Source organism: Piliocolobus tephrosceles, chromosome 4 (assembly GCF_002776525.5).
Source record: "Piliocolobus tephrosceles isolate RC106 chromosome 4, ASM277652v3, whole genome shotgun sequence".
NCBI lineage: Eukaryota > Metazoa > Chordata > Mammalia > Primates > Cercopithecidae > Piliocolobus > Piliocolobus tephrosceles.
The window spans coordinates 161,419,816-161,447,275 of NC_045437.1; the positions used below are offsets into that span (position 1 = coordinate 161,419,816).

Consider the following 27,460-nt stretch of genomic DNA (forward strand, 5'->3'; position numbering starts at 1 on the left):
TGGATTTTGGTGTCAGATACACTTGTACTTCAGACTCTGGGTCTGTTATGCATCATCTGTGTGACTTTGAACAATTTTATTTAACCTGTCTAAGCCTACTGTCATCATTTGTGGAGGAAAGCTATTCATGCTGACCAAATACAGTTATCGTACAGATTAAGTAAAATGATGGATATAAAGTCCTATACAAACTTCATGGTTGGTATATATATGTATATAACAAATAATAAAAGAAGTCATTATAGCAGATTCTTGTCTCTAAAACTTTTATCTTTTAAGTGTTTTATGGTGCTAGCCAACTTGTAATTCCAGAATGCCTTTTAATTGTATTGCAGTTTCTGTCCAAATCTACCCAGTTTCAACCATAACTCCTTAAAGAATCATTGCCTCTACACCAAATGCTGTAATACTCTCCATTTCTCTGTGGCATTGGGAGACAACTACTCCAATATGCATTGAAAGAATTTTCTGGGATGATGGAAATGCTCTTTGTGCCATCCGGGACAGTAGCCACTAACCACATGTGGCTCTTGACCACTTGACATGTGGCTAGTGTGACTGGGAAGCTGAATGTTTACTTTATGGAATTTAAATTTTAAGTTTAAATTTAGAAAACCACATGTGACTAGTGGCTACTGTTTTGGATCACACAGCTACTATATGTGATAAAAAAAAAACCCACATTACTGTGAGATTTTATAACTGCGACAATTGTCAATGTCATGCCACATATTCAAGCAGTTGAAAAGCTGTTTTTGATGCTTTTTAAAAAGAGAGCACAGGATGTTCTTTTCTGGTGATAAGTCGTGAACCACGTTAGTTAAACCATTTCTATACATAGACTGGAAAGTTTCCCATTTTCACACTGTGAAAGACAAAATATTCTGTAGAAACCTCAGGGATCTATTGAATCTCATTGTAATAATGGTGTGCTGTGACTAAGGACTTGATCCCCTGTGAAGCTAAAGGTTCCATGAAAACAGAAGTAGAATATACATTCTCTGTTTCTATGGTACAAAGTTGTAAACCTGTCTATTAAGACACGCTTTTTAATTGTGTTCTGTTTTTTTTTTTTTTTTGTCTACTTGCTCTGTCAAATTTGACTTGTATATCTAAAAGTTTTTGCTCTTTTTATTTCACTCTATTTTTTAGTTAGATAAATCTTACATTCCCTTAATGGATTTTAATTTTAATCCCTGTAATACTCTTTCTTGACTCAGTTTAATACTTTTGGAATTCCATTCTGATGTTGATTATTGCTACTTCCACTTTCTTTTGTATTTTCTTTGGTTTTTCTTCGCCCTTCTGTGTATTTTCCACTCATTTTATTCTGATGGTTTTAATATAGACAGGATAGGGCTGAGTTTTGTCATTTTAGTCAGATCTATTGATGACTTCATTGTTAGATTAAAAGCTAAGCTTATTCATATTTATTGTGATTTCAGTACATTTTATTTTATTCCCCTCATTGTAAGTATATAAATCATTATATATTGTGGTTTTTCTTTTGCCATTTTTATTATCACTTTGGTTTAATCAATTATACTTCAGTTGTCTACTGTTACCACCGTTCTTTAATTAAGAAATTCTGTGTCCTTCATTGAACTAGTGGTTACCTTATCTTTCACCCTTATATTGAAACACCTGTACCTCTGTTACAACTTTTGTATAATGTCTAAATTGTACAAAATGTCACCCCAAGACATTTTACTTATTCACTTATCCTGGTCCCAAATTGAGATTGTAGGAATAATTTACTAACGAGTCTTCATATGGCAGATACTTTTCCTATCTCTCAGTTCCTGTCGTTATCATTTCAGGCTATTATTAAGTTTTATCTTATCACATGGCTCTTTTGTTTCAAGAATCCGTTCTCAGAAGTTAAAAATGTATAGCCTGTGAATGTTATTTCACTGTATTTTAACTCTCAGGATACACAGGAGAAAAGGAATGCTAGCCTATTTAATCTTTGTAGGTAGATTATTCTTTCTGGAAATGAAAGGATTTTTCTTTTACTTTTATTTTCAGAGTTCAGAAATTCAGAGATCTCATAAAGCTTTTTCCTTGAGTATATCTTTTTTATTATCATCATTTCTTTCTAGGATGCCATGAGCCATTCTAACCTGAAAGTGTGAAGTTATTTTTTATTTAAACTTAGGATATTTTTTCCAATTACATCTTTATTACTTCTCTACTTGTTTTGTAAATCTTAGTTTGGAATTCATATTATTTGTATTCCAGTTTCTAGGCTCTATGTTGTGACCTATTTATTCCCACTGACTTCCAGACAACTAATTTAGCTTAAAGCAGTGACCATCCCTTTTTCTGCACTTCTGTTGAGTCTAAATATTGAAAGGATTCACTCTCCTGAACTTAAGGGAGACTTTCGTCTTTTACTTTTTGTCTGTGACATGAATTTTCTCACTAGCAATACTAGTAGGTTATATGGGTTTTCTTGACAATAACACATTTTCAGCTGTATAAAATAAGTTCATTTTTATTTTGCAAAGCAGGTAACACAGTACTAGGACCTTCCTGTTGAGATGAGACCGGGGGATGTCCTTGCTCTTGTGCCTCTCCTGGTGCTAATGTATAAGAGACAGATATAGCATAACGTTCTCATTCCAGGAGCCAGGAATGGTTCACTTTCTTACAGACCACTGCCACCACTACCACTGGGCCGTCAGTACCAACAGGGCCACTTGATCATTACTGTTCCTCATGCAGCAAATAACTTGGAAAGGACTTCCCCTGTGCATTTCAAATGGATTTACGGATAGATGCTACCTATGTCCTCTTAGAATGTCCTAAGGTCTAATGGTCTTCTAACTTGTTCTTTAGCATTTCCCTAGAACTCTCAAGTAACAGCAACTCCCGTAATGAATCACATGGCATTTGCGGGCTTACCAGGAGAATCTCAGCACATTTGCTTAGATGTTGTACTGGAAATTACATGTCAGGACAGAATCATAGAGAGAGGTTTTTGTTTTCCCGTTACGCATTAGTTTCCTCGGAAAGGTGTCATTTACTAGGTTTGATTGACTCAGTAGCATGTACTTGGCTGCTTACATCATTCAGGAGGCACTGATTTGGGCAGACATTTCAGTAAGAAAATAGTACATGGAATCCATGGGCTCCGTCAGCAAAGTGTGTGTGACATTTTCATGGCAGCCACCGTAATCCAGTCTTGTGACCTCATTATTTTTGGACCAAAGATATATAAGATCTGTTCAAGCACCTTGTTTCTATTGGTTCTATTTCTGACTTTATTGATAATGGGTAAATGTTTTCTGAGTTTGTGTCACTTTTCCCTGAAATACATTCAGGCCTACCTAACGATAGTACAGATTTTTCTTAGATACCATAAAATGTGGTACTTTTAAATTTGACTTGCTTATGATCCATCTTTTTGTGTTAATCATTTGTATCTCTGGCCCCCTTATTACATGTCAAAATATTTTCATCTCTTTAACTTTCTTCTTCAAAAGTGACAATATCCTTCTGCTTAACTAATCTTGCTAGTTTTTAATCTTCAGCAATTTTTGTTGTCCTGAAAGTAAGTTAATTGGTTTTGCTCTTGGGAGAGTGCACTTTTAGGTTTATAGGCCGTGAATTTGAGGACCACATCTCTGATGGCCTTCACCCTTATGAAATGTGGCATCAAAGATAGCAATTTTGTTTGCATCATTGGCCAGCACCTAATTATTATTACGGCCTCTTCATTCTTAAAGTGCCCTTTGATGTCAGCAGTAGCCTTGTGCTTTGAAAGACTGCAGAGAAAGGTGAAAGCAGCCCTTCTTTGCCAAACCCACATTCCACTGAAATATTACATGATGGTATTAGGTTAGAAATAAAATGCAAAACAACTGTGGTAATTAAAGTAATTACTCATTTATTTGCAGAAACGAAAGTCTTTGATGTTTCTCTCGATGCACAGAGATAATTTCTCCCTGATGGAGACTCATCTTTGGGAGAAACCAGAGGAAAAGCAAACCTGGGCACGCTAATTGGGAGTTAGGAAATTATCCATGGGAGGCAGGAGGAGGCATCTGTGGGGTTGTGACAATACTCATTAGCATGGTGAAGGCAAAGTTACAAAAAGCTGAGAGAATGTAGCACCCCATGTGTTGGGGTGAAGGAACACAGTGTAAGGGTAAAAGCACACAAGCACTTGGAGTGAAATGGATCTCAAAGTTGAATCTCACTTTCACTTTTCTTTAGCTTTGGGATTCTCCGTATATTACTTAATCTGTGACTTTTATATGTAAAAATGGCAAAAATACTTCTGGCACGTAGGATAAAAGGATATAGTATATTAAAAGGGCCACTACAAAGTAATATGTACCACATTGTTAATTTTTCTAGTTTTCAATAAATGGGGACAATGAGTTGCTGTCACAATTCAACAACAAGATACTGTTTTTGCCCATTAAATGAATAAAAATTAAACTCTTTGCTTCTACTCTGCATTGGAGAGGGCACGAGGGTACAGACTTCCTTGGGCACTACTGATGACAGTGTAAACTGGTGCCATCTAATTAGCACTTCTGCAGTATTTTTCAAGCTGGACAATTGACCCAGCAGTTCCAGTGTCAGGAATTAGATTGCAGAAAAACTTGCCAAAGTATAGTCAATAAGTATGTTCAAGAGTGCCTATATAGCACTGTGTGCACTTGAAATCAATTGAAAACTATATAAATATCCATCACAAGGGGCGTGGTCAGTGTCGCACGTGACTGTTTCCACGCCCTCCATGATGACTCTGCATCCAAAAAATACTTAAAGTTTATTTTTGTGTTAAATATTCAGGCTTGCTTTATTAATTTTTGCACACATTGCATAAAATTTGCTGTCTTAATCATTTTTTTTCTTTTCTTTTTTTTTGTTTTGAGACGGAGTCTCGCTCTGTCGCCCAGGCTGGAGTGCAGTGGCCGGATCTCAGCTCACTGCAAGCTCCGCCTTCCGGGTTCACGTCATTCTCCTGCCTCAGCCTCCCGAGTAGCTGGGACTACAGGCGCCCGCCACCTCGCCCTGCTAGTTTTTTGTATTTTTTAGTAGAGACGGGGGTTCACCGGGTTAGCCAGGATAATCTCGATCTCCTGACCTTGTGATCCGCCCGTCTCGGCCTCCCAAAGTGCTGGGATTACAGGCTTGAGCCACCGCGCCTGGCCTTTTTTTTCTTTTGAGATGGAGTTTTGCTCTTGTTGCCCAGGCTGGAGTGCAGTGGTGCGGTCTCTGCTCACCGCAACCTTCACCTCCCGGTTTCAAGCGATTCTCCTGCCTCAGCCTCCCGAGTAGCTGGGATTACAGGCATATGCCACTATGCCTGGATAATTTTGTATTTTTAGTAGAGACGGGGTTTCTCCGTGTTGGTCAGGCTGGTCTCAAACTCCCGACCTTAACCACCATTCTGCTTTCTGTCTTTATGAATTTGACTACTCTGGATACCTCGTGTAAGTGAAATCATACAGTATTTCCCCTTTTGTGACTGGCTTATTTCGCTCAGCACAATATGCACAAAGTTCATACATGTTGCAACATGTGTCAGAATTTTCTTCCTTTCCAAGGCTGAATAATAGTTTTTGGTATGTATATACCATATTTTGTTATCGATCTGTCAGTGGACGCTTGAGTTGATTCTATCTTTGGTTATTGCAAATAGTGCTGCTGTGAACCTGAGTAGATAAATATCTCTTCAAGTGCCTATAGTCTTAACAGATTTTAGTAATCACTTTAAGAGATTTTAAATAATATTTGCTTCTATTTTCATACCTAGTTTATGAAACACTTCCATGCCCTTTAAATACATCAGATATCTTTTTTAAGTACTTTCTTAGGTACTTCAGTTGTGCACCTTAAAATGTACTCAACTTCTAAAAGCTAACAAATTAAAAACTACATGTATAAATAAATACTCGACCTTATAATTTTGTAAGACCTGAAGCTTACTTAAATGATCCAATTATATATATAAGCATAGTGACAATCATCATAACTCTAAATAAGTTACTCAATAATTTATTTAAAATTGTGGTTAAAATGTAAAATTGTGGTTAAAAGGCAGTCTCTTGTGCATTAAAAAAAGTTTTTTTTTTTTTTTTTAAAGACGATTTCATGGAATAAGCCAAATGTTTTCAAGCATTACAGGTACATAATATTTGCACAGATTTCTTAAAATAAAAATATTAATGTAATGGCTTTGATTCTCTTAAACATTTTTGTACTTAATTCTAAAATTTCTGAGGTTAAAAGATTCTTAACTTCAAGGAAGGCAATTATATCAGTCATTTGAGTTTATTTAATCTAAAGATTTAGACCCAGCATGAAGTCTGGAGCTGTAGACATCCAGGGCAAATCTTACTGAAATTAAGGAAATGTTTTTATTACCCCATATAATTTTGGGTACTGCCTTCTTTGCTTGCTCTGTTTATATCTGTGATTAGAGATTTTAGATTCTCATTATTACCTTATCATTGAAATATATGGAACCTCATTTATAACAAGAACAGAATTGCTGTGTCAAAAACTCTACTGCTCGAAGAAATTAGTCTCCTAGCCAGGATCCTCAGATTAAGTTACACATATTGCACAATTCTTTATTTTACATATTTATGTCTGTAACTCCCATACAAGATGATTATTTTATTGCATGTTGCATTTCTTGAGTTACCAAGAACATAAATACCTTCTTGCCTAAGTTGAAAAACCATGCAAGTTGATAGGAAATCCTACATTTTTAAATGTACTTTCCAAGATCAGATAATTCCTTTCTGTACCAAAGTGATAATGATACCTTATGGCGTTGTCTGACTTGCAGTTACAGCATAGAAGGTTTCTAACATTGTCATTTCATTGCACAACTCCAGGGAATTACATTTACATTAAAGTATGTGGGAAGCTTCTAAGTTACGCAGAGCACAATCTATGCATTCCACTGACAGTCACATAAATGATATTGTAGCCACATGGGCAGCTGATGTATTGTTGTCCCGCTGGCTGTTTTCCCATCTCAAATAGGGCCTCATGGGGACATCTAGTCCATTGATCTCACTGCTTTCTTTCATTTCTTTATCTGGCAGTCCCTTTCTTACTTTCCGCCTTGTCCAGCATAGATTCCATGGTCTATAATTTCAAAATATGCTAACATTCTACCCTGAGCTTCCTTGCCATTCTGTTTTTTTCCCCCACATCTGACAGATAAAAGCAAAACCTTGGATGAACCCTAGTCTCTGAATGAGCTCAGCTGCCTAGAGTTGCTGGAAAAAGTCACAATAAAAACCTTCTTTCTTAACCCCAAACCCCTTACCAGACTCTGTCTGTCTTTACCTTGAGGAAACTTCTCCAAAGGTTGTCTGGTTGTACTCACTGTCTTATTTCTTCATCTCCAGCCACTTCCTTAACTCTCTTCAACGTTGACTGCAACTTCCATCACTTCACCAGAGATCTCTTGCTAAGATCACCAGTGACTTGCAGATACATGGAACCAGCCTCCTACTATTTGGTTGCTCAGCAGCATTCAGTACTGTTGAGCCTCCTTTCTACAGCATATGCTTACTTTGTCCTGTTGGAGTATAATCTCCTGTTGCTCTCCCATCTCTCTGGCTATCCATTTCCTATTTCCTCAGTGGCCTCATCCCCTTCCAACCCACCAGCAAATGCTGAAATTCCTCAAGGCTCTATCCTAGACTTGTTTCTGTTTTAACTATATTCTTTCACTCCAAGGGATTTTATCCACACCCATTACTTTGAAAACTACCTAACTCACATGACTCATTAGCATGCATCTTCAATCCATATATTCTAAGTTGTATAACTGCACTGGATGTCTCCTGTTGGGTATCTAAAGGCACCTTAGTGTTGAAAAATGAACCTAAAATCCTGATTGTCTTCTGTTATCAGTATATCAGGAAATGATGCCATCAGCCATCCTTGTAAGTGAACTAAAATCCTGATCCTACTTTTGGTATCTCTTTCTTCCTCGTCTTCCACATTAACACATTCACCCATTTATTTTTTGAATTCAGGAGTTTTTATTCCAAGCTCTGTTCACTTGTACAATTTCTGGTTCCACTGTATCTTATGTCTTGATCATGGATTTCTAAAAGATTTCCTAGCATCTACTCTTAATACTTTCTGTCTGTTCTTTACACATAAGCCAGATTGATCTTTTTCAGAATACAAATATAAGCGTATCATTCCATGCCAGAAAGGACTGTCTCTCCATTGACCTTTTTTTTGTTTTTTTGTTTTTTTTTTTGAGACAGAGTCTTTCTCTGTCGCCCAGGCTCGAGTGCAGTGGCGCGATCTTGGCTCACTGCAAGCTCTGCCTCCTGGGTTCACACCATTCTCCTGCCTCAGCCTCCCAAGTTGCTGGGACTACAGGCGCCCACCACCACGCCCAGCTAATTTTTTTTGTATATTTAGTAGAGATGGGGCTTCACCGTGTTAGCCAGAATGGTCTTGATCTCCTCTCCAGCCTCATCCTTCACCGAGCTCCTCTCTTATATGAGCCACACATTACCCTGAGTACACCTGGCTTCCATCCTTTCATAGGGCCTTTGTACTTTATGCCCTGTTGGCCTTTTCCGTTTCCCCCAACAAACTGTAAATTAACTCTAAAAGGTCAAAGATGTTGGTACTCTTTTCCCTCATTTTCTTCTGTATGTCTACTTTCCCCTCTCTCATTCACCGTTTTCCCCTCACTGTTATAGCCCCAGAGCCCAGAACAATATCTAGTATATACTAGTCACTCAATAAATTCAGTTGTAGACTTAATTTCCAAGTTATACAATTAAGAGAACACTCAAGCTTCAGAACACTGTATATAAATAATTCAAAAAGGTAAATGTAGATGGTTAACTGTGGTTTTATTTAGAAAAAAGTATCACAAATCTCAACATGTTATGAAAAGGGGATTTTATTTTTTCTGTATGGTTTGGATTTTAGCAAGTGTATTGTATTTTATTTAAAGAATGTCTAATTTTCTAAACTTACGTTTTCTATAAACAATAATGCTCAACTTTGGTTACCTAGCATGATTTAGCATCTCTATATAAAAAGGACTTGTGAAATTACAGCAAAATTCCCAAGCAAATGTGTTTATTTAATGTAAAATGTGAACATAGATTATAATAAAAAAGATAGAAAACAGTAAATATTAACAAAGATGTGGAAGAACTAGAACCCTCATACATTGCTGAGGATAATATAAAATGGTGCAGCTATTCTGGAAAATAATTTGGCAGTTTCATAGCAAGTTAAATGTATATTTGTCAAATAACAGTTTCTTAGAAAGTTAAATGTATATTTGTCAAATAAGTAGCTTCACTCTTAAGTAACTACCAAGAGAAATAAAAACATGTATCCACACCAAGACTTTCATGCAAATGTTCATTGCAGCATTATTTATAATATCCCAAAAATAAAAACAACCCAGATGGCCATAGACTGGTTAACAGATGTGGTATAGCCATACAATGGAAATTTACTCAGCAATTAGAAGAAATGAAGTACTGATCCATGCTACTGTATGGTCCTGATGAACTATGCTAGGTGAAAGACGCAAGACAAAAGAAGACCACGCGTTGTATGATTTCACTTACATTAATTGTCCAGAAAAATAAAATTTATAGTCACAGAAACTAGATTAGTGGCTCACGGAGGCTGGGACGGGGAATGGACACAAGTTCTTTTTGGGTGATGAAAATGTTCTAAAACTGAATTGTGGTGATGGTTGCTTAATTCAATAAATTTACTAAAAACCACTGAATTTTACACTTAAAACAGGTAAATTATGGTAGGTAAATTACACTTTCCTATAGTTTTTTTTTTTTTTTTTTGAGGCAGAGTCTCACTCTGTCGACCGGGATGGAGTACTGTGGCCGGATCTCAGCTCACTGCAAGCTCCGCCTCCCGGGTTCACGCCATTCTCCTGCCTCAGCCTCCCCGAGTAGCTGGGACTACAGGCGCCCGCCACCTCGCCCGGCTAGTTTTTGTATTTTTTAGTAGAGACGGGGTTTCACCGTGTTAGCCAGGATGGTCTCGATCTCCTGACCTCGTGATCCGCCCGTCTCCGCCTCCCAAAGTGCTGGGATTACAGGCTTGAGCCACCGCGCCCGGCCCTTATAGTTTTTTGAAAAAGCAAAACAATGGGCAGCCAAAGTTCTTGATGAGCTTGCTAACTGCACTAATTGTTTAGTGTGGATGAAAAGGGAAATTGCATAAGCAAATTAACATGCCTTGTTGCACTTAGATATTAGAAAGTCGAACTAGCAATATTTGTGTTTCACAGCCTAATTTTTAACAAAATTTTCTTGGTCACATCATAATGTGGAACATAACTGTTTATAGGTCACTAGTTCCAACATACTAAGTGATAAGCAATTTTCCCCTTTTACGCTTAGTTAACATGCTGCAAATATGCTTGTGACTATGAATGGTTAGCATGATATACATCAGTATTTTTCCCACAGTGCAACTTTTATGAAGAGAATGCATGGCCAATCAAAATTGATTAAGGTCTTTTAAGGACTCTCTTGTCCATAATTAAACTGCAGGTAGAGTTTGGGACAGGATGTTTTAACCCTATCAGGAAATTTAAATGCTTCTACAGTATCTAGTATTTGTTCTTATTTTACATGATAGTAATTCTTGAATTAGTAGATAAGATTGTAAGTTTAAATTTTAAAGTATTTAGTTACCAATCAGAAAGCAAATTGTCATCATATACAAACATAAGTTCACCATCCTGGCTAACACGGTGAAACCCCGTCTCCACTAAAAATACAAAAAATTAGCTGGGCGAGGTGGTGGGAACCTGTAGTCCCAGCTACTCAGGAGGCTAAGGCAGGAGAATGGCATGAACCCAGGAGGTGGAGCTTGTAGTGAGCCGAGATCATGCCACTGCACTTCAGCCTGGGCGACCGAGCAAGACTCCCTCTCAAAAACAACAACAACAACAACAACAACAACAAACAAACATAGGTTCAACATATTTTGTAAGGAGTAAAATGTAAGCAAAACAAATAAGAAATGGTCAACTCTATTCCTGCCAAGGGGAAGGCTGCCTTAATTAGTGACTTCAACAAGAAAGGTCATTTGCAGAGGACAAACAGCTGTCCTTGTCCAGATATTCCCCTTCTTCACAGAGACCGTACCGAGAGGACATAATTTTAAGGTGTAGTTAAGGGAATGAATGTACTGACAAGTTGGTTTATTTATAGATTTGGTTGTGAGGGAGACTCTGCAGACTTTGTTCTGGGAATCTTAAAAGTGCATAGAATGTGAACATGGGTATTCGCACATCAATCTAAAAACAATATGTGTTTTTATATTTTTTTTGCAAAAAAAAAATAGACTTTTCCCCACGTGTTCAGAACTTGATATAACTTATAATTAGGAATTTAATATTAGTTTAAAATTGCAAAATATTTATGTCTGAAGGACAACAGGATAGATTTTAAAAGTTTGCAACCTGACAATTTGCAGTATAGGAAGTGTGCGTATTTATAAGGTTGACATATCTTCACGTATACTCCAAAGATCTTTTTCAAAAATGAGACTTGCAGCCAGCACATCTGTTGTTCTTATGCAAGGGATTAAAATGAGCTATTTTTGTTGAAGTTCAGCTGCAGAGTAACAATGTTAAAATGGCTTGCCAAAAAATTACCTATTCTCGATTTTGTTTCTTTGTATTGAACTTTTAAACTGTTCTTTGCTTCTATCCGAGACAGCCTCATTCTTCTTGAAAGCAAATTGAAGTTTTTTATGGTTATAAGGTTTTGGTTGTTGTACTGCAGCATTTATATGGTATCTAAGGCTTCCTAGCTTAGCATTTTGAATGTTAAATTATATCCAAGTTTGATTTTCCTAGAAACAGCTTTTCATGAAAATTATACCAACATTATTGACTCTTCCTTCTTTAAATGTCAGATAGTTTTGTTCTCATAAATCTCTGAATTAAATCTGTGTAGCTTTCCCCTTGGAGTAGAATAATATCATTTGTGTTAGACCTTATCAAGAAGCCTGAGTGGTATTTTGTATTCTCAAGGATTAATAAACTGCATTGATATAATCCCTATGTGTAAGGAAAAACACACAACTTTTTCATGTATTTCTGTTGTGTTTTATAGCAAATGAGAATAATTGCATTGGTCAATCCTCAGAAAACTGACCTTTCTCTGATTTCTTGTATCTCTCAAAACAGCAACAACAAAAAAGCTGAAATTTAAAATTATTTAGTTCATGATTCCTTTCTGTTTTACCGATCATCCAAAAATTTCACTGAAGTAAATCCTAGAAGAAAGCAGGATAGAGTAGAAATACCCAGTACTAACTTTCAAACTGCCTGCAATCTAAATCAGTCCAGGTGCATATTAATGCCCTGTCTTGTTAAAAATGCAGAACCCGGGTTAGTGGGTCAGGGGTAGGGCTTGAGTCTGCATTTCTACCCAGTCCCAAAGTGATACTGATGCTGCTGGTCCATAGAAACCTTGAAAGGCAGGGATCTAAATTGACTTAATATTCATAGAAGAATTTGTCTATGTATCACACATGCCATACATTTGCTAAGGCTTTTGTTATCACCGTAACAGAGTTGGACAATATACAATCACCTGCTAGAGAGGAGCGATCATACAATATTAACTTACCCGTAAAGAATGCATGACTATGTGCCTATTCATGAGGTCTTCCTAACTTGGCTACTCGTAGAACTAAACTGAAAGAAACAGAAATCAGATTGTTAGAACTGAATATTTATAGGCAGTTTAGACTGCCCAAATATATGTGATATGGAAGAAGCATATCTTTATTGATTCATTTTAATTTTCTAAATTCTTGTTCACCTCATCAGAAAAGAAAATCTCTGCTAAGTAAAGAGGAATCATTAATGCTGATGTCTTCAGGGCCCAGGAGGGGAACATCAGTGAATGTACTGAGCTGGGATTTAGTGGGCTGTGGTGTCCTGGAGAAAACACACTCCAGTGCTGTGTGGCATGGCAGGTCTAGCATGATCAGAACTTCCAATGTTTCAAGAAAAGCCAGAAATAACAAATTTCATGTGGAATTTCCCAAGTTTACAATGTTGGCTACTAATTTAAATTCTGTAAAAGCATTATTCAGGCCAAGAAGACACATCTGTATCCCAGACACAGCCCTGAGCCACCCATTTACAGTGTCTAGTGTGGAATACATTGAAATCTCTTAAGGTACTTCTCATGATTGGAAAATTATGAATTCTTAACATGAAACTCTCTAGCCTTTTGTCTTTGGACACTTTGGTCAGAAGAAATAGTCTCTGTTTTATGCATTTGGAGGCACTAGTATAAGATTAGTATATGATCATAAAACCTGTCTTTCTTTCTTCTCTCACATTCCAGATTACAGGACAGGCCCGTGTTTCACTCAGGTCAACAACCAGATGTGCCAAGGGCAGCTGACAGGCATTGTCTGCACGAAGACTCTGTGCTGTGCCACCATTGGACGGGCGTGGGGCCATCCCTGTGAGATGTGTCCAGCCCAGCCTCAGCCCTGCCGGCGGGGTTTCATCCCCAACATCCGTACTGGAGCTTGCCAAGGTGAGTCAGCTGTCTGCCTGTGAACACCATCGCAGACATGCCACTTCTCTTTTTACTGGAGTTGCAGAATCTGGCACTGTGGATGGTAGCTTTTAACAGAGTATCGATTTCCAAGAGTGGCCTCGTTAACAAGCCTGACCAGAGAAGGTTTGTCTTTTAGCCACCTAATAAATAATTGTTTCAACTCTTGATATTCATGGAGAAGAGAAAGAGATGAAGAATTGGGGGAAATGTAATAATACAGTGTAAAATATTTAATACAATCAGAGGATGAACCACTCTATTTTCATCTAGATGGCATGACTCCTCCCTGAACTATACATATGTAAATACCCAGGAAAAACCTATTTTTTCTCTCCTTGTCTCATTCAAGTTATGAGAACCTGAACCCAAGTAACAAGGAGAAGAAAACCACCTAATATTTGCCCTCTGTCATTATGAATAGTGTCTTCAAAGACAAAATGTGAACTGTGTCCATGATTGCAGTTATTACAGAGTTTGTAACCTGGATTGATCGTAATCTCTGGGTTTTGACACTCCCTAAGTACGTTCATGACACTTATTTCTATATTAGGACCAGATCGGGGCCCTGAGGATGCTACCTTAGTAGACTGCGATCCAAGTAGCCAAACATTGTTACCTATTTGCTGGTTAATTATTTTAATTAATTTTCAGCGGCCGCAATTCTTACCTTTTTCTAGCAACTTCTCTGATATCGTATGTCTTAAATCCATTTTTAGAGCTCGGAAATGGTCTCTCGACTTCTCAAATGGCGGTTGCCTTCATATTGCATAGCAGTAAGATCACAGGAAAATATAAATGATTTTTGTATCATTCACAGAAATAATATTATTCATATTTGAGACTTGGAGAGTTAGGGTTATTTTCTATAATTAAAACATGTACAAACTTAGATCCAAAGTCTTTCAAATTGATGTTAGTAAGCTGTGTCACAAGTGAAGATGTTATCTATTGGGCCTGTGCAAATCTTATGTTGTGGAAAGTCTGTCCAATGTCCTAAATCTTAAACGAGAATTATAGCTTGGGGAGTGCATACGTAACTTTAGTTCATTTAATAATAAAATGTGAGTGTTCTGCATAACTTTGTACATGTGTCCCTGACAGCAGCATCCACAGAGTTTTGCTAGTGTTGTGGTTTTATAAAAGGTATACTTTTTTAAATAGTCTATTTGTAAAATTGTTTTGAATCAGAACTACGGAGATACCCAGGGGATGACTATATAACTCAAAAATTTACCAACTTTATATTTAATCACATATGAAAACTCACTTATGTAGGCTGTGGACTTAGAATAGTTCATTTTAGTGATGAACACAGTTCAGGCCTTAATGATGAAGATTGAGTCAAATGCCATTTTTAATGTGTTGTTTACTACAGATAGTAAAATTCTGTATTTTGATATGAATATTAGACTGATTATATAGAGTTCCTGATAGTGCAACAATTTCTTCTATAGGAAGATATTCTATATTATATTCTATCTGTCTTTACTGTGCTCCATATAGTCTTTACTAAATCTTAATATGTAGATTACCATGTAATTTATATAGTGGATATAGATTATTACTAAAAATAAAATACTATATTGATTTGCTAGTTTAATAATGATTGGATTTACTGTAGTACTAATTTTTGTTTACTACCTTCTAACATACTGATTTTCTTTGTTGTTTTTAATTCTCTTTTGGCTAGAATGTAAGCTGTATGAGTGCAGAAATCTTTTTCACTTACTGATGTCTCAGACATCTAGAACAGTGCATAATATATAGTAGAAGCTCAGCAGTACCTTTTGAATTAATAAATGACATTAAGATCAAAATACTTCAAAACCCACTATTTCAGAGAAAGAAACAGTTCAGGTTAAGAAAAGCCTTTAACTTCAACCAAAACATTCCAAATTATTGACTTTCCTCATGTTCTGTATTTATACTTATGCTTTTTTACTTTCATACTTTGTCAGAGGCCTAGTTTTTTCCTAAACACAATTATAAAAAATGTGTCATCTGATCTCAAACTTTCTGAATGTCCTTTAGGCTGTAGTAATGTATGAAGGGTTACTTATTTCATTTTGTTTATGCAGCAAAGATAAGTTTCAGGCTCCATTTGCCTAAAAATCTAAGGAATTAACACAGTAACAGGAACAAAATGAAATTTGCCACATGATTAAAATGTCTGGAAAAGCACGTTGAAAAATTCTGCTTTATTTCAAAATCGTGGCATAGTCAGAAAGTTCTCAATTAAATACTAATCTATAGTTCAGGCTATTTTAAGACATCTGACTGTGATTTCATTTTTTCCCTTTAAATTCCTAGACTGTTTCCTGAATACTTATGCCAAATTAATTTGGAAGAGATGGGGCATGAAAAAATAACACATTAAAACATGGTACATATATGTCATTAAAAATAATAGTGATCTTTTTTATAGGATGATTGAAAAGTTTCATAGAGTTAAAAATAAATTTCAAGTATGTGGATAGCTGTAAATAGCTTAACACTAGCTCTAAATCATGGTTCTTTTGAAATTCCGAGGATAATGATATCCTGTAGCTGATGCAATTAGTTGTTAATGAAACATGCTCTTGTAATAAAAAGGGTAGCTGTGGAAAATGAGGGACAACAGGAAATTAAGATAATACTTAAAGAATTAAGCTGTGAGAAAATCAGTAATTTTATTTTATTTATTTGTTTTTTTCTTTATTTCTTATTAAAAAAAAAGAAAAGATGTGCAGAACGTGCAGGTTTGTTACAGGAGTATATGTGTGCCATGCTGGTTTGCCACACCTACTGACCCATCCTCTAAGTTCCCTCCCCACACCCCACAACAGGCCCTGGTGTGTGTTATTCCCCTCTCTGTGTCCACATGTGTTCAACGTTCAACTCCCACTTTTGAGTGAGAACATGTGGTGTTTGGTTTTCTGTTCCTGTGTTAGTTTGCAGAGGATGATGGCTTCCAGCTTCATCCATGTCCCAGCAAAGGACATGAAATCATCCTTTTTATGACTGCATTGTATTCCGTGGTGTATATGTACCACATTTTCTTTATCCAGTCTATCATTGGTGGGCATTTGGGTTGGTTCCATGTCTTTTCTATTGTAAATAGTGCTGCAGTAAACATGTGGGCATGTGTCTGTATAGTAGAATGATTTATAATTCACTGGGTATACACCCACTAATGGGATTGCTGGGTCAAATGGTATTTCTGGTTTAAGACCCTTGAGGAATCGCCATACTGTCTTCCACAATGGTTGAACTAATTTGTATTTCCACCAACAGTGTAAAAGCATTCCTATTTCTCCACAGCCTCGCCAGCATCTTCTGTTTCCTGACTTTTTTATAATCATCATTCTGAACAGTGTGAGATGGTGTCTCGTTGTGGTTTTGATTTGCATTTATCTGATGATCTGTGATAAACTTTTTTCATATGTTTGGCCACATAAATGCCTTCTTTTGAGAAGTGTCTGTTCATATCCTTTGCCCACTTTTTGAGGAGGTTGTTTGTCTTTTTCTTGTGAATATGCTTAAGTTCCTTATAAATTCCAGATATTAGACCTTTGTCAGATGGGTAGATTGCAAAAATTTTCTCCCATTCTGTAGATTACCTGTTCACTCTCATCATAGTTACTTTTGCTGTGCAAAAGCTCTTTAGTCTAATTCAGTCACATTTATCAATTTTGGCTTTTGCTGCAATTGCTTTTGGCATTTTTGTCATGAAGTCTCTCCCCATGCCTATGTCCTGAATGGTATTACTTAGGTTTTCTTCTAGGGTTATTATGGTTTTGGATTGTACATTTAAGTCTTTAATCCATCTTGATTTTTGTATAAGGTGTAAGGAAGGAGTCCAGTTTCAGTTTTCTGCATATGGCTAGCCAGTTTTCTCAGCACCATTTACTAATTACTTTCCCCTATGCTTGTTTTTGTCAGGTTTGTTGAAGATCAGATGGTTCTAGGTGTGTAGTGTTATTTCTGAGGTCTCTATTCTGCTCCGTTGGTCTATATGTCTGTTTTGGTTCCAGTACTATGCTGTTTTGGTTACTGTAGCCTTGTAGTATAGCTTGAAGTCAGGTAGCGTGATGCATCCAGCTTTGTTCTTTTTGCTTAGGATTGTCTTGGCTATACCGGACCTTCTTTGATTTCATGTGAAATTTAAAGTAGATTTTTTCTAATTCTATGAAGGATGTCAATGGTAGTTCAATGGGAATTGTTTGGACGAACAGAGGCAGGATGGTGCACTTCCGGGTTCTTCTTCACCACCAACTCTTCCCGTGTGTGCGAGAATGCAGCTGACGCCCGGGAAGGTGCAGATTAATCAGGCATGCACCAGGTGATGTCAATCCGAGGAGGCCAAGATTTACCTGGTGGCACCTGTGGAGCGCCCCCCCCCCTCCCCCGACATGCCCGTGCCCCGCCTATTGCCCTTCCACTCCTAGAAAAGTCGCTCCCAGCAGATGCGCCGAGGGTGGGCTTTCTCAGCCCCCACTCTTGTCGGAACTGTATTAGAAACTCCACCTTCCCCCCAGCTCCGGTCCCTGAAGCTAGATGACCAAAGAATAAATTTGCAGTTTTGCTTTTAGCCTTGCCTACTCGCTGGTTCTTTTGTGCCCACTCTGGTGGTCTTAGAAAAACAAATCAGGAGTAGCACTGAATCTATAAATTACTTTGGATAGTATGGCCATTTTCACAGTATTGATTCTTCCTATCCATGAGGACTGAATGTTTTTCCATAGTTTGTGTCCTCTGTTATTTCCTTGAGCAGTGGTAATTGCTCCTTTGTAATTCTCCTTTAAGAGGCCTTTCACATCCCCCGTAAGTTGTATTCCTAGGTATTTTATTCTCTTTGTAGCAATTGTGAATGGGATTTCACTCATGATTTGGCTGTTTGTCTATTATTGGTGTATAGGAATGCTTATGATTTTTGCACACCGATTTTCTATCCTGAGACAGTTTAAGGAGATTTGGGGCTGAGACAATGCAGTTTTCTAAATATACAATCATGTCATTTGCAAACAGATACAATTTACTTCCTCTCTTCCTATTTGAATCCCCTGTATTTCTTTCTCTTGCCTGATTGCCCTGGCCAGAACTTCCAATACTATGTTGAATAGGAGTGGTGAGAGAGGGGATCCTTGTCTTGTGCCAGTTTTCAAAGGGAATGCTTCCAGCTTTTGCCCATTCACTATGATATTGGCTGTGGGTTTGCCATAACTAGCTCTTACTATTTTGAGATATATTCCATCAGTACGTGGTTTATTGAGAGTTTTTAACATGAAGGGATGTTGAATTTTATCGAAAGTCTTTTCTGCATCTATTAAGATAATCATGTGGTTTTTGTCTTTGGTTCTGTTTATGTGGTGGATTACATTTATTGATTTGTGTATGTTGAACCATTGAACCAGTTTTGCATCATGAAGCTGACTTGATGGTGGTGGATAAGTTTTTTGATGTGCTGCTGGATTCAGTTTGCCAGTATTTTATTGAAGATTTTCACAATTTGTTGTTGTTGTTTTAGCAAGTTTGTTGTTACTGTTGTTGTTGTGCCTCTGCCAGGTTTTGGTATCAGGATGATTCTGGCTTCATAAAATGAGCTAGGGAGGAGTCCCTTATTTTCAATTGTTTGGAACAGTTTCAGAAGGAATGATACCATCTCCTCTTTGTATTTCTTGTAGAATTCAGCTTGAATCCGTCTGGTCCTGAGCTTTTTTTGGTTGGGAGGCTATTAGTTACTGCCTCAATTTCAGAGCTTGTTAGTGGTGTATTCAGGGTTTCAACTTCTTCCTGGTTTAGTCTTGGTAGGGTGTATGCATCTAGGAATTTATCCATTTCTACTAGATTTTCTAGTTTATTTATCTAGAGATGTTTATAGTATTCTCTGATGGTAGTTTGTATTTCTTTGGGGTCAATGGTGATATCCCCTGTATCATTTTTTATTGTGTCTATTTGATTCTTCTCTCTCTTCTTTATTAGTCTAGTTAGCAGTCTATCAGTTTCATTAATTTTTTTCAAAACACCAGCTCCTTTTTTTGGAGAGTTTTTCTTGTCTCTAACTCCTTCAATTCTTCTCTGATCTTAGTTATTTCTTGTCTTCTGCTAGCTTTTGGATTAGTTTGCTCTTGCCTCTCTAGCTCTTTTAATTGTGATGTTAGGGTGTCAATTTGAGATCTTTCTAGCTTTCTGATGTAGGCAGTTAGCAATATAAATTTTGTTCTTAACACTGCTTTAGCTGTGTCCAAGGGATTCTGATACATTGTCTCTTTGTTCTCATTAGTTTCAAAGAACTTCTTGATTTCTGCCTTACTTTCAATATTTGCCCAGGAGTCATTCAGCAGCAGGTTGTTCAATTTCCATGAAATTATGTGGTTTTGACTGAGTTTCTTAATCCTGAGTTCTAATTTGATTGCACTGTGGTCTGAGAGACTGTTTGTTATTATTTCAGTTCTTTTGCATTTGCTGAGGAGTGTTTTTTACTTCCAATTATGTGGCCAATTTTAGAATAAATGGCACTGAGAAGAATGTATATTCTGTTGATTTGGGGCAGAGAGTTCTGTAGGCATCTAGTAGGTCCACTTGATCCAGAGCTGAGTTCAAGTACTGAATGTTTTTGTTAATTTCTTATCTCACTTATCTGTCTTAATACTGATAGTGGGGTGTTAAAAGTCTCCCACTATTATTGTGTGGAAATCTAAGTCTCTTTGTAGGCTTCTAATAACTTGTTTTATGAATCTGGGTGCTCTTGTATTGGGTGCGTGTATATTCAGAAGAGTTAGCTCTTTTTGTTGAATTGTTCCCTTTATCATTACGTAATGCCCTTTTTTGTCTTTTTTGATCTTTGCTGGTTTAAAATCTGTTTTGTCAGAGACCAGGATTGCAACCCCTGCATTTTTTTTTTGTTTTCCATTTGCTTGGTAAATATTCCTCCATCCCTTTATTTTGAGCCTGTGCGTGCCTTTGCATGTAAGATGGATTTCCTCAATACAGCACACCCACACCGATGGGTCTTGACAGCTTATCCAATTTGCCAATATGTGTCTTTTAATTGGGGCATTTAGCCCGTTTACATTTAAGGTTAATATTGTCATGTGTGAATTTGATCCTGTTATCATAATGCTATTTGGTTATTTTGCACACTAGTTCATGCAGTTTCTTCACAGTGTCATTGGTCTTTATATTTTGGTGTGTTTTTGCAGCATCTGGTCCTGGTTTTTCCTTTCCATATTTAGTGCTTCTTTCATGAGCTCTTGCGGAGCAGGCCTGGTGGTAACAAAATCCCTCAGCATTTGCTTTTCTGGAAAATATGTTATTTCTCCTTTTGCTAATGAAGCTTAGCTTGGCTGGATATAAAATTCTGTGTTGAAAATTTTTTTCTTGAAGAATGTTGAATATTGGCCCCCAATCTTTTCTGGCTTATAGAGTTTCTGCTGAGAGGCCCACTGTTAGTCTGATGGGCTTCCCTTTGTAGGTGACCTGGCCTTTCTCTCTGACTGCCCTTAACAGTTTTTCATTCATTTCAACCTTGAAAAATCTGATATTATGTGTCTTGGGGTTGATCTTCTTATGGAGTATCTTAATGGTGTTCTCTGTATTTTCTGAATTTGCATGTTGGCCTGTCTTACTAGGTTGGGGAAGTTCTTCTGGATAATATCCAGAAGTATGTTTTCCAGCTTGTTTCCATTCTCCCTGTCTCCTCCTGGTACTCCAGTCAGTCATAGGTTTGGTCGTTTCATGAAGTCCCATGTTTCTTGGAGGCTTTGTTCATTCTTTTTCATTCTTTTTTCTCTATTCTTGTCTGCATATCTTATTTCTGTAAGGTGATCTGAAGACTCTGATATCCTTTCTTTTACTTGGTCGATTCGGCTGTTGATACTTGTGTATGCTTCATGAAAGTTCTCATGCTATGTTTTTCAGCTCCCTTAGGTCGTTTATGTTCCTCTCTAAACTGGTTATTCTAGGTAGCAATTCCTCTCACCTTTTATCAAAGTTCTTAGCTTCTTTGCATTGGCTTAGAACATACTCCTTTGACTCATCATAGTTTTTTATTACCCATCTTGTGAAGCCTACTTCTGTCAATTTGTCCGTCTGATCCTTCGTTCAGCTCTGCACCCTTGATGGAGAGATGCTGCAGTCATTTGAAGGAGAAGAGACACTCTGGCCTTTTGTATTTTGAGCATTTTTTCATTGATTCTTTCTCGTCTTCGTGAGTTTGTCTAGTTTCCGTCTTTGCAGCTGCTGACCCTTGGATGGGGTTTTTATGGGGGCCTTTTTGTTGTTGATGATGCTGTTGTTGTCACTTTCTGCTTGTTTGTCTTTTTATCAGTAGTCAAGTCCCTCTTCTGTAGGGCTGCTGCAGTTTGTTGGGGGTTCACTTCAGGCCTTATTCATCTGATTTGCCCCCATGACTGGAGATGGCATTCAAGGAGGCTGGAGAGCCACAAAGATGGGTGCCTGCTCCCTCTGGGACCTCTGACCTCTAGGGGCACCAACCTGATGCCAGTAGGATCTCTTCTCTATAGAGTATTTGACAGCCCCTTTTGGAGGATCTCACCCAGTTGGGTGGCACTGGGAGCAGGATCCGTTTAATGAAGCAGTTTGTCCTTTGGTGGAGAGAGTGTGTTTCGCTGAGGAGAAACCCACTCGCCTGGGCTGCCCAGATTCCTCAGAACTTCCAGGAGGAGAGGCTAAATCTGCTGGTCCCCAGAGACTGCAGCCACCCCTCCTGCTAGGGTCTCAGGCCCAGGGAGATCCAAATTCTGTTGCTGAGCCTCTGGCTGGAGTTATTGGAGATCCTGCAGGGAGGCTCCACCCACTGAGGAAGGATGGGTCAGGGTTAGACCTGAAGAGGCACTCTGGTCTCAGACTGCCACAGCCAGTGTGTTGGGCTGTGAGGACGAGTCTTGGGACCAAGCCATCCAGGCTCCCTGGCTCCAGCAGGGGAAAAGCACAGCTGGGAGCTATAGAAATGGGTGCAGCCCTTCCTCCTACCCAGGGAGCTTAGCGTGTTCAGCAGTTGGTTTTTTTTTTTTTGTTTTTTTTTTTCTGCCCCTCCCCCAAGGAGCTCAAAAGGCTTAGAGAGCAGACAGCAGCAGCTGGTGCTGGTTGCCACAACCCTGCTGGGAGCTCCACAGGCTTAAGCAGATTCCTGCTGAGAGGCTGTAATAAGCTGTACCTTCCCGGATTGAGACGGTAGGCCCCTGTGGCGTGGGTTTGCGAAGTGGGATCCTCCGATTCGTGGGTTGCACAGTTCCGTGGCAAAAACAGTTTCCCAGGCTGGGTAGCACACTCACTTATGGCCTCCCTTGGCTGCAGGGAGGGGGTTCCCCATCCCCGTGTGACTCTCAGGTGGGCCACCACACCACTGCTCATCCTTCTCTCTGGATCACGCCAGCCTTCTAGTCATCTTTGATGAAAGAACCTGGGTACCTTGGTTGCCGCTGAAGGATTCACACACTTAGTATGTTTTTTCTGATGGGAGCCTCTGAGCTGCGCTACTTCTAGTCGGCCATCTTGGCCCCACATTTTATTTTAAACCGTTGTCATGCTAACGTTCTGAACTTAAGCAGTGTCAGAAAAGTGTGCCCTCCGAGGGTGCTGTGAAGTCAGTCATATCAATTCTTGATGGCTGTAATATTGAGAGCCATTTGAGTTTTAGCCCTTGTGTTTAATCCCCATTTAATCTCCTGCTTTCTTCCATTTTATACACTGAAGGACCAAAGTTAACTCATATAGTACTTAAAATTTAAGCTATCATAAAACGAGTGAATTAAAAATGTTAAAAGTGTCATTAAGCCCTTTTCCAATATTATTTATGAACTTTAAATATATCACAAATTGCCATGTGCATGTGATGTATAATTTGCTTACAAAGTTTCTTCTTTTTTTGTCTTTAGTCTCATGAACCTACCCTAATTAGGAGTGATATTTTGCTTAAGATTAGTACTTGGCTTTGGATCTTTTAGGTTTTCAAATGAACAGGGTGCTCCTGAAATTTTTAAAAATATATTAAAATTAAACTGGCATAATTATTAACTTTTGCCATGTGATATTTAGGGATTAGGCTTTTAAACTACTTTAAATGCTTCAAAACTGAAGATATGGCAGAAGAAAATTGCTTGTCATCTCTTGCTTTATCATTTTTGGTAGTAACATTGATGCCAAGCCCCTGCTCCATTCCAGGTAACATGAGATGCACAGGAATTTACATATTTGACACGGGCCCTAGCTAGGACACAGGATAAGGTCATGAATAAATAAATAGCAAGACAGACCCTAAATCGATTTCTGCAAAACAGATGCTGGTGTGTGTTCTTTTCGTATGGCATTAGTGTACCAGAAACATAATTTCTTTAGTCTGACTGCATGTAAGAAGAGTAGAGGAGTTTAATCTCGGCTGAAATCAGGCACATGTTGCTAGCTCCTCAAATGTCGAATAAGCAGAAGACGCCCTGAGTAGAAAGTTATTTCCAAGCCTTCTGCATAGCCAAAGTAAAAAGGAAATTGGCTATTACCTGATTTATTTGATTAGAATAAATTATTAAAGATAGTTACAGCCGAAACAAATTCATTTTGGCTGCCTACATTAAACAAGTTAATGAGATCATTATAAAGTCTAACTTTAATTAATGCTGTATTAACACAAGCTATTCCTATACAATTAAAAAACTTTACTTAAAGCAAACTCAATTATAGAAACTCCTATTTAAAGGTAGCAGAATATTCACCTTCTTCTAACCCCACAAAAAACTAACATGAAAATGAATAATAAAGAACAACACATCATTCTAAAATAAAATCCTGTAACAAAAGCAGTGATGAGCATGTGCAGCTGTTGGGAAGTCACTGAGACAGGGAGGGTTTTCTAAGCGTTTACTCTGAGTATCATAATCCTGAAAGGTGTTTGAAACTACTAAGAGCAGAGAGCTAAGGTTGTGGATGTTCTATCGGAAAGGAGGAGATGTTCCCATAATAGACAGATCTACTTCAGACCCTCACAGTAACAGAGGGTAATGGAAGGAGAAACTGTGGGGGCAAGCCATTTCTGAGTATTCTCCACCCGGTCTTCCAGCCCAGAGACACTCCTTGAGTGAAGTACAGGAGGGTGGAAGGACAAAGAGGAAGTATGGACCACTAGCATGCAATCTGTAAATATAAGTGTCACACCACAAACTGACAGTTGAAAATTGATGCTCAAGGGAAGAAAAATGTTGGGGGAGGAGTTTGGTGACAAACTCAGGACTATGCCTTGTAGAAGTTTCAAACCAATGCATTTCCTTTGAGCCTTCCCCACTCTGCATTTCAGCAGGAAATGACTGCATTGAGAGATGAATAATAAAGAGAAAGGCCTGCATATAAAAACTGAAAGAAAAAAAAAAAACCATAAGCAAAAGGCAGGTATGAACATGCTTCAAAGAATTGCTACCCAAATAAATGCAAAGTTTATATACTTCTCTCTTATCTCAAGGAAATTAAAAACAATGATGGAACCATCAATGGTGGAACATCAATAGGGAGGCCAGAGTGGATGCCAAGAAGCCAGTTATAAAGTTCCTGCAGTAGTACAGGTGCTATTTGTTGGAGGCTGAGACTGGGTAGTAGCAAAGGAAAGATTTGAGATATTCTTGGAAAGTAAGCAGTTGTTGCTGATGAGGTGATATGACATAAGTGAGAGGAACATGCCAAGTTTCTCTCTTAGGCTTCTGATTTAACAGTTGGAACATGATGGTAGCATTTGTTGAGATAAGATCGAGATAGGACCATGTAATTCTTATTACAATTTCAGGCTCCTGCAGATATCAAGTTACCAATATATACTTGTTTTGATGATCATTTTAACATTTGAATTTTGTGTATCATACATGAGTAGATATTCAGCCAGAATCAAGCCATATCAAATGGTTGCCAGGACACCCCATATGTCTCAGATTCCAAATAGAAATAGACCTATTCTTTAGTTGTGCTGTCCTTAAAGTTAGACATTTGTTTTCATAGAAATAAAATATTATGTGTTAATATCTACAGAGTATATAAATAAGAATTTCTGTTTACTAATGGATATAATAGGCATTGGGGACTCCAAATGTAGGGAGGCTGAGAGGAGGGATGAGGTCTGAAAAATTACTTATTGAGTACCTATTGAGTTTTCACTATTTGGATAATGGGTTGAGTAGAAGCCCAAACCTTACCATTATGCAATGTTATTCACTTAACAAACCCTCACTTGTATCCCTGAAACTATAAAAATTAAAAAGAAAAAACAAATTCAATGTAAAAAAATTAAAATTAGAAATGGATCTAATTTGGTAACAAGAAAAGTTAAAAAACACACTATGAAATATAGTAGTAATTTCTATGTCCCACAGTTCCTACACATATAAATTAAATGAACCATTTTTATATGCCTATAATACTGCATGCACATAGTTTCCATATTTGGACATGAACTAAAAATAATATAATAATTTATGTAATAAAATAAGTTTAATTTTTTAGAACAAATTTACTTGGAGAATTTGGAGAATAAATGAAGTTATAAACTAGAATTATTTCTGCTTTGTTACATTGTTTTTAACCTTAATAGACATGGACTGATGTTACTGCATAAAGTATAAGTTTCAAAATATGTAATTGTGTTCTATAAAATTGTTACATGTGATTTGGAATAATTCAAAATTTAAAGAAATAGTAAGTTTTTGCCTGAATCAAAGGAATAAACCAAGATACATCTGTACAGTCTGGTCACTGGAGAATTAATCAATCATTAGTAGTTGCTTGTGATAGGACTTTGCAGATGTAGAAATTCTTGCATAGTTTGAAGGCTTGAGGCTTGCTTTTTTATAAAGAGCATATCTAGTTCCAAATTGGTTATTTCTTGGTCATTTCTATATGATTTCTTTTAAATTTTCTTTTTTATTTTAACTGCTAACTTGATCTAACTAAAAGAAGTTAATTCTACGTAACTGCAGAGTCTAGGAGACTTCAAAAGTAAGGGTTTCGTTCTCTTTCTTAAAAAAATACTTTTTAGGCAGTTACAAAATAAATCCTATGATGTTGGATTGTGTTTCTTTTTGAAAAATCACTGAATCTACTACAGTCTGTATGCAGCATACAATTTTATGAATAATATTAAGGTTTTATAGACTTGGTCTCATTTTTCAGCTTTTACCATGACATTTTTTCTCTGATTTATCTGCCAGGAGAACAAGTTTCTAGAGCTCTTTTATACCACACTGTAATGAGAGTGGGAGTGTAGTACATTTCAAAATGAGGTTTAAGGCTGTGCGCAGTGGCTCACTCCCGTAATCCCAGCACTTTGGGAGGCCAAGGCGGGTGGATCACCTGAGGTCAGGAGTTCGAGGCCAACCTGACCAACATGGTGAAACCCTGTCTGTACTATAAGTACAAAATCAGCTGGGTGAGGTGTCTCATGCCTGTAATCCCAGCTACAGGCAGGAAAATCACTTGAACTGAGGAGGTGGAGGTTGCAGTGAGCCGAGATCATGCCATTGCACTCCAACCTGGGCAACAAGAGCAAATATAATAATAATGTCTCAAAAAGTAATACTAATAACAATAATAATGAGGTTTAAAACGTGCTGAATTAGAATGTGCAGTATATAGATTTCTTGCTATATATTGTATTCATAGTTGATGTTTTGTTTACATCATATATCCTTTAATAAGACACTGAAATCTACTTTAATTCAGTACAAAAATACTTTGGACTGTTGTAATTAGTTCGATAGATATAGCTAATAGGAGGAAGAAATAATTTGTAGGCTTGAATTCACTGGTTTACACACTGAGATATACAGAACTTTTGAGCTTACCAAAAAATAATGGGGCAAATTGATACGTACTGACACAGAGATGTG

General features: G+C 37.6%; 1 protein-coding gene across 1 annotated transcript in view; it reads left to right on the plus strand.

Moving 5' to 3' along the window:
• Nucleotides 1–27,460, plus strand: part of FBN2 (fibrillin 2) — a 270,107-nt gene that overhangs the window by 63,535 nt on the left and 179,112 nt on the right. The window contains exon 6 of the mRNA XM_023196889.3: nucleotides 13,380–13,577. Within this exon, the coding sequence (XP_023052657.2) occupies nucleotides 13,380–13,577 (198 nt within the window). The remainder of the gene's footprint in view (nucleotides 1–13,379; nucleotides 13,578–27,460) is intronic.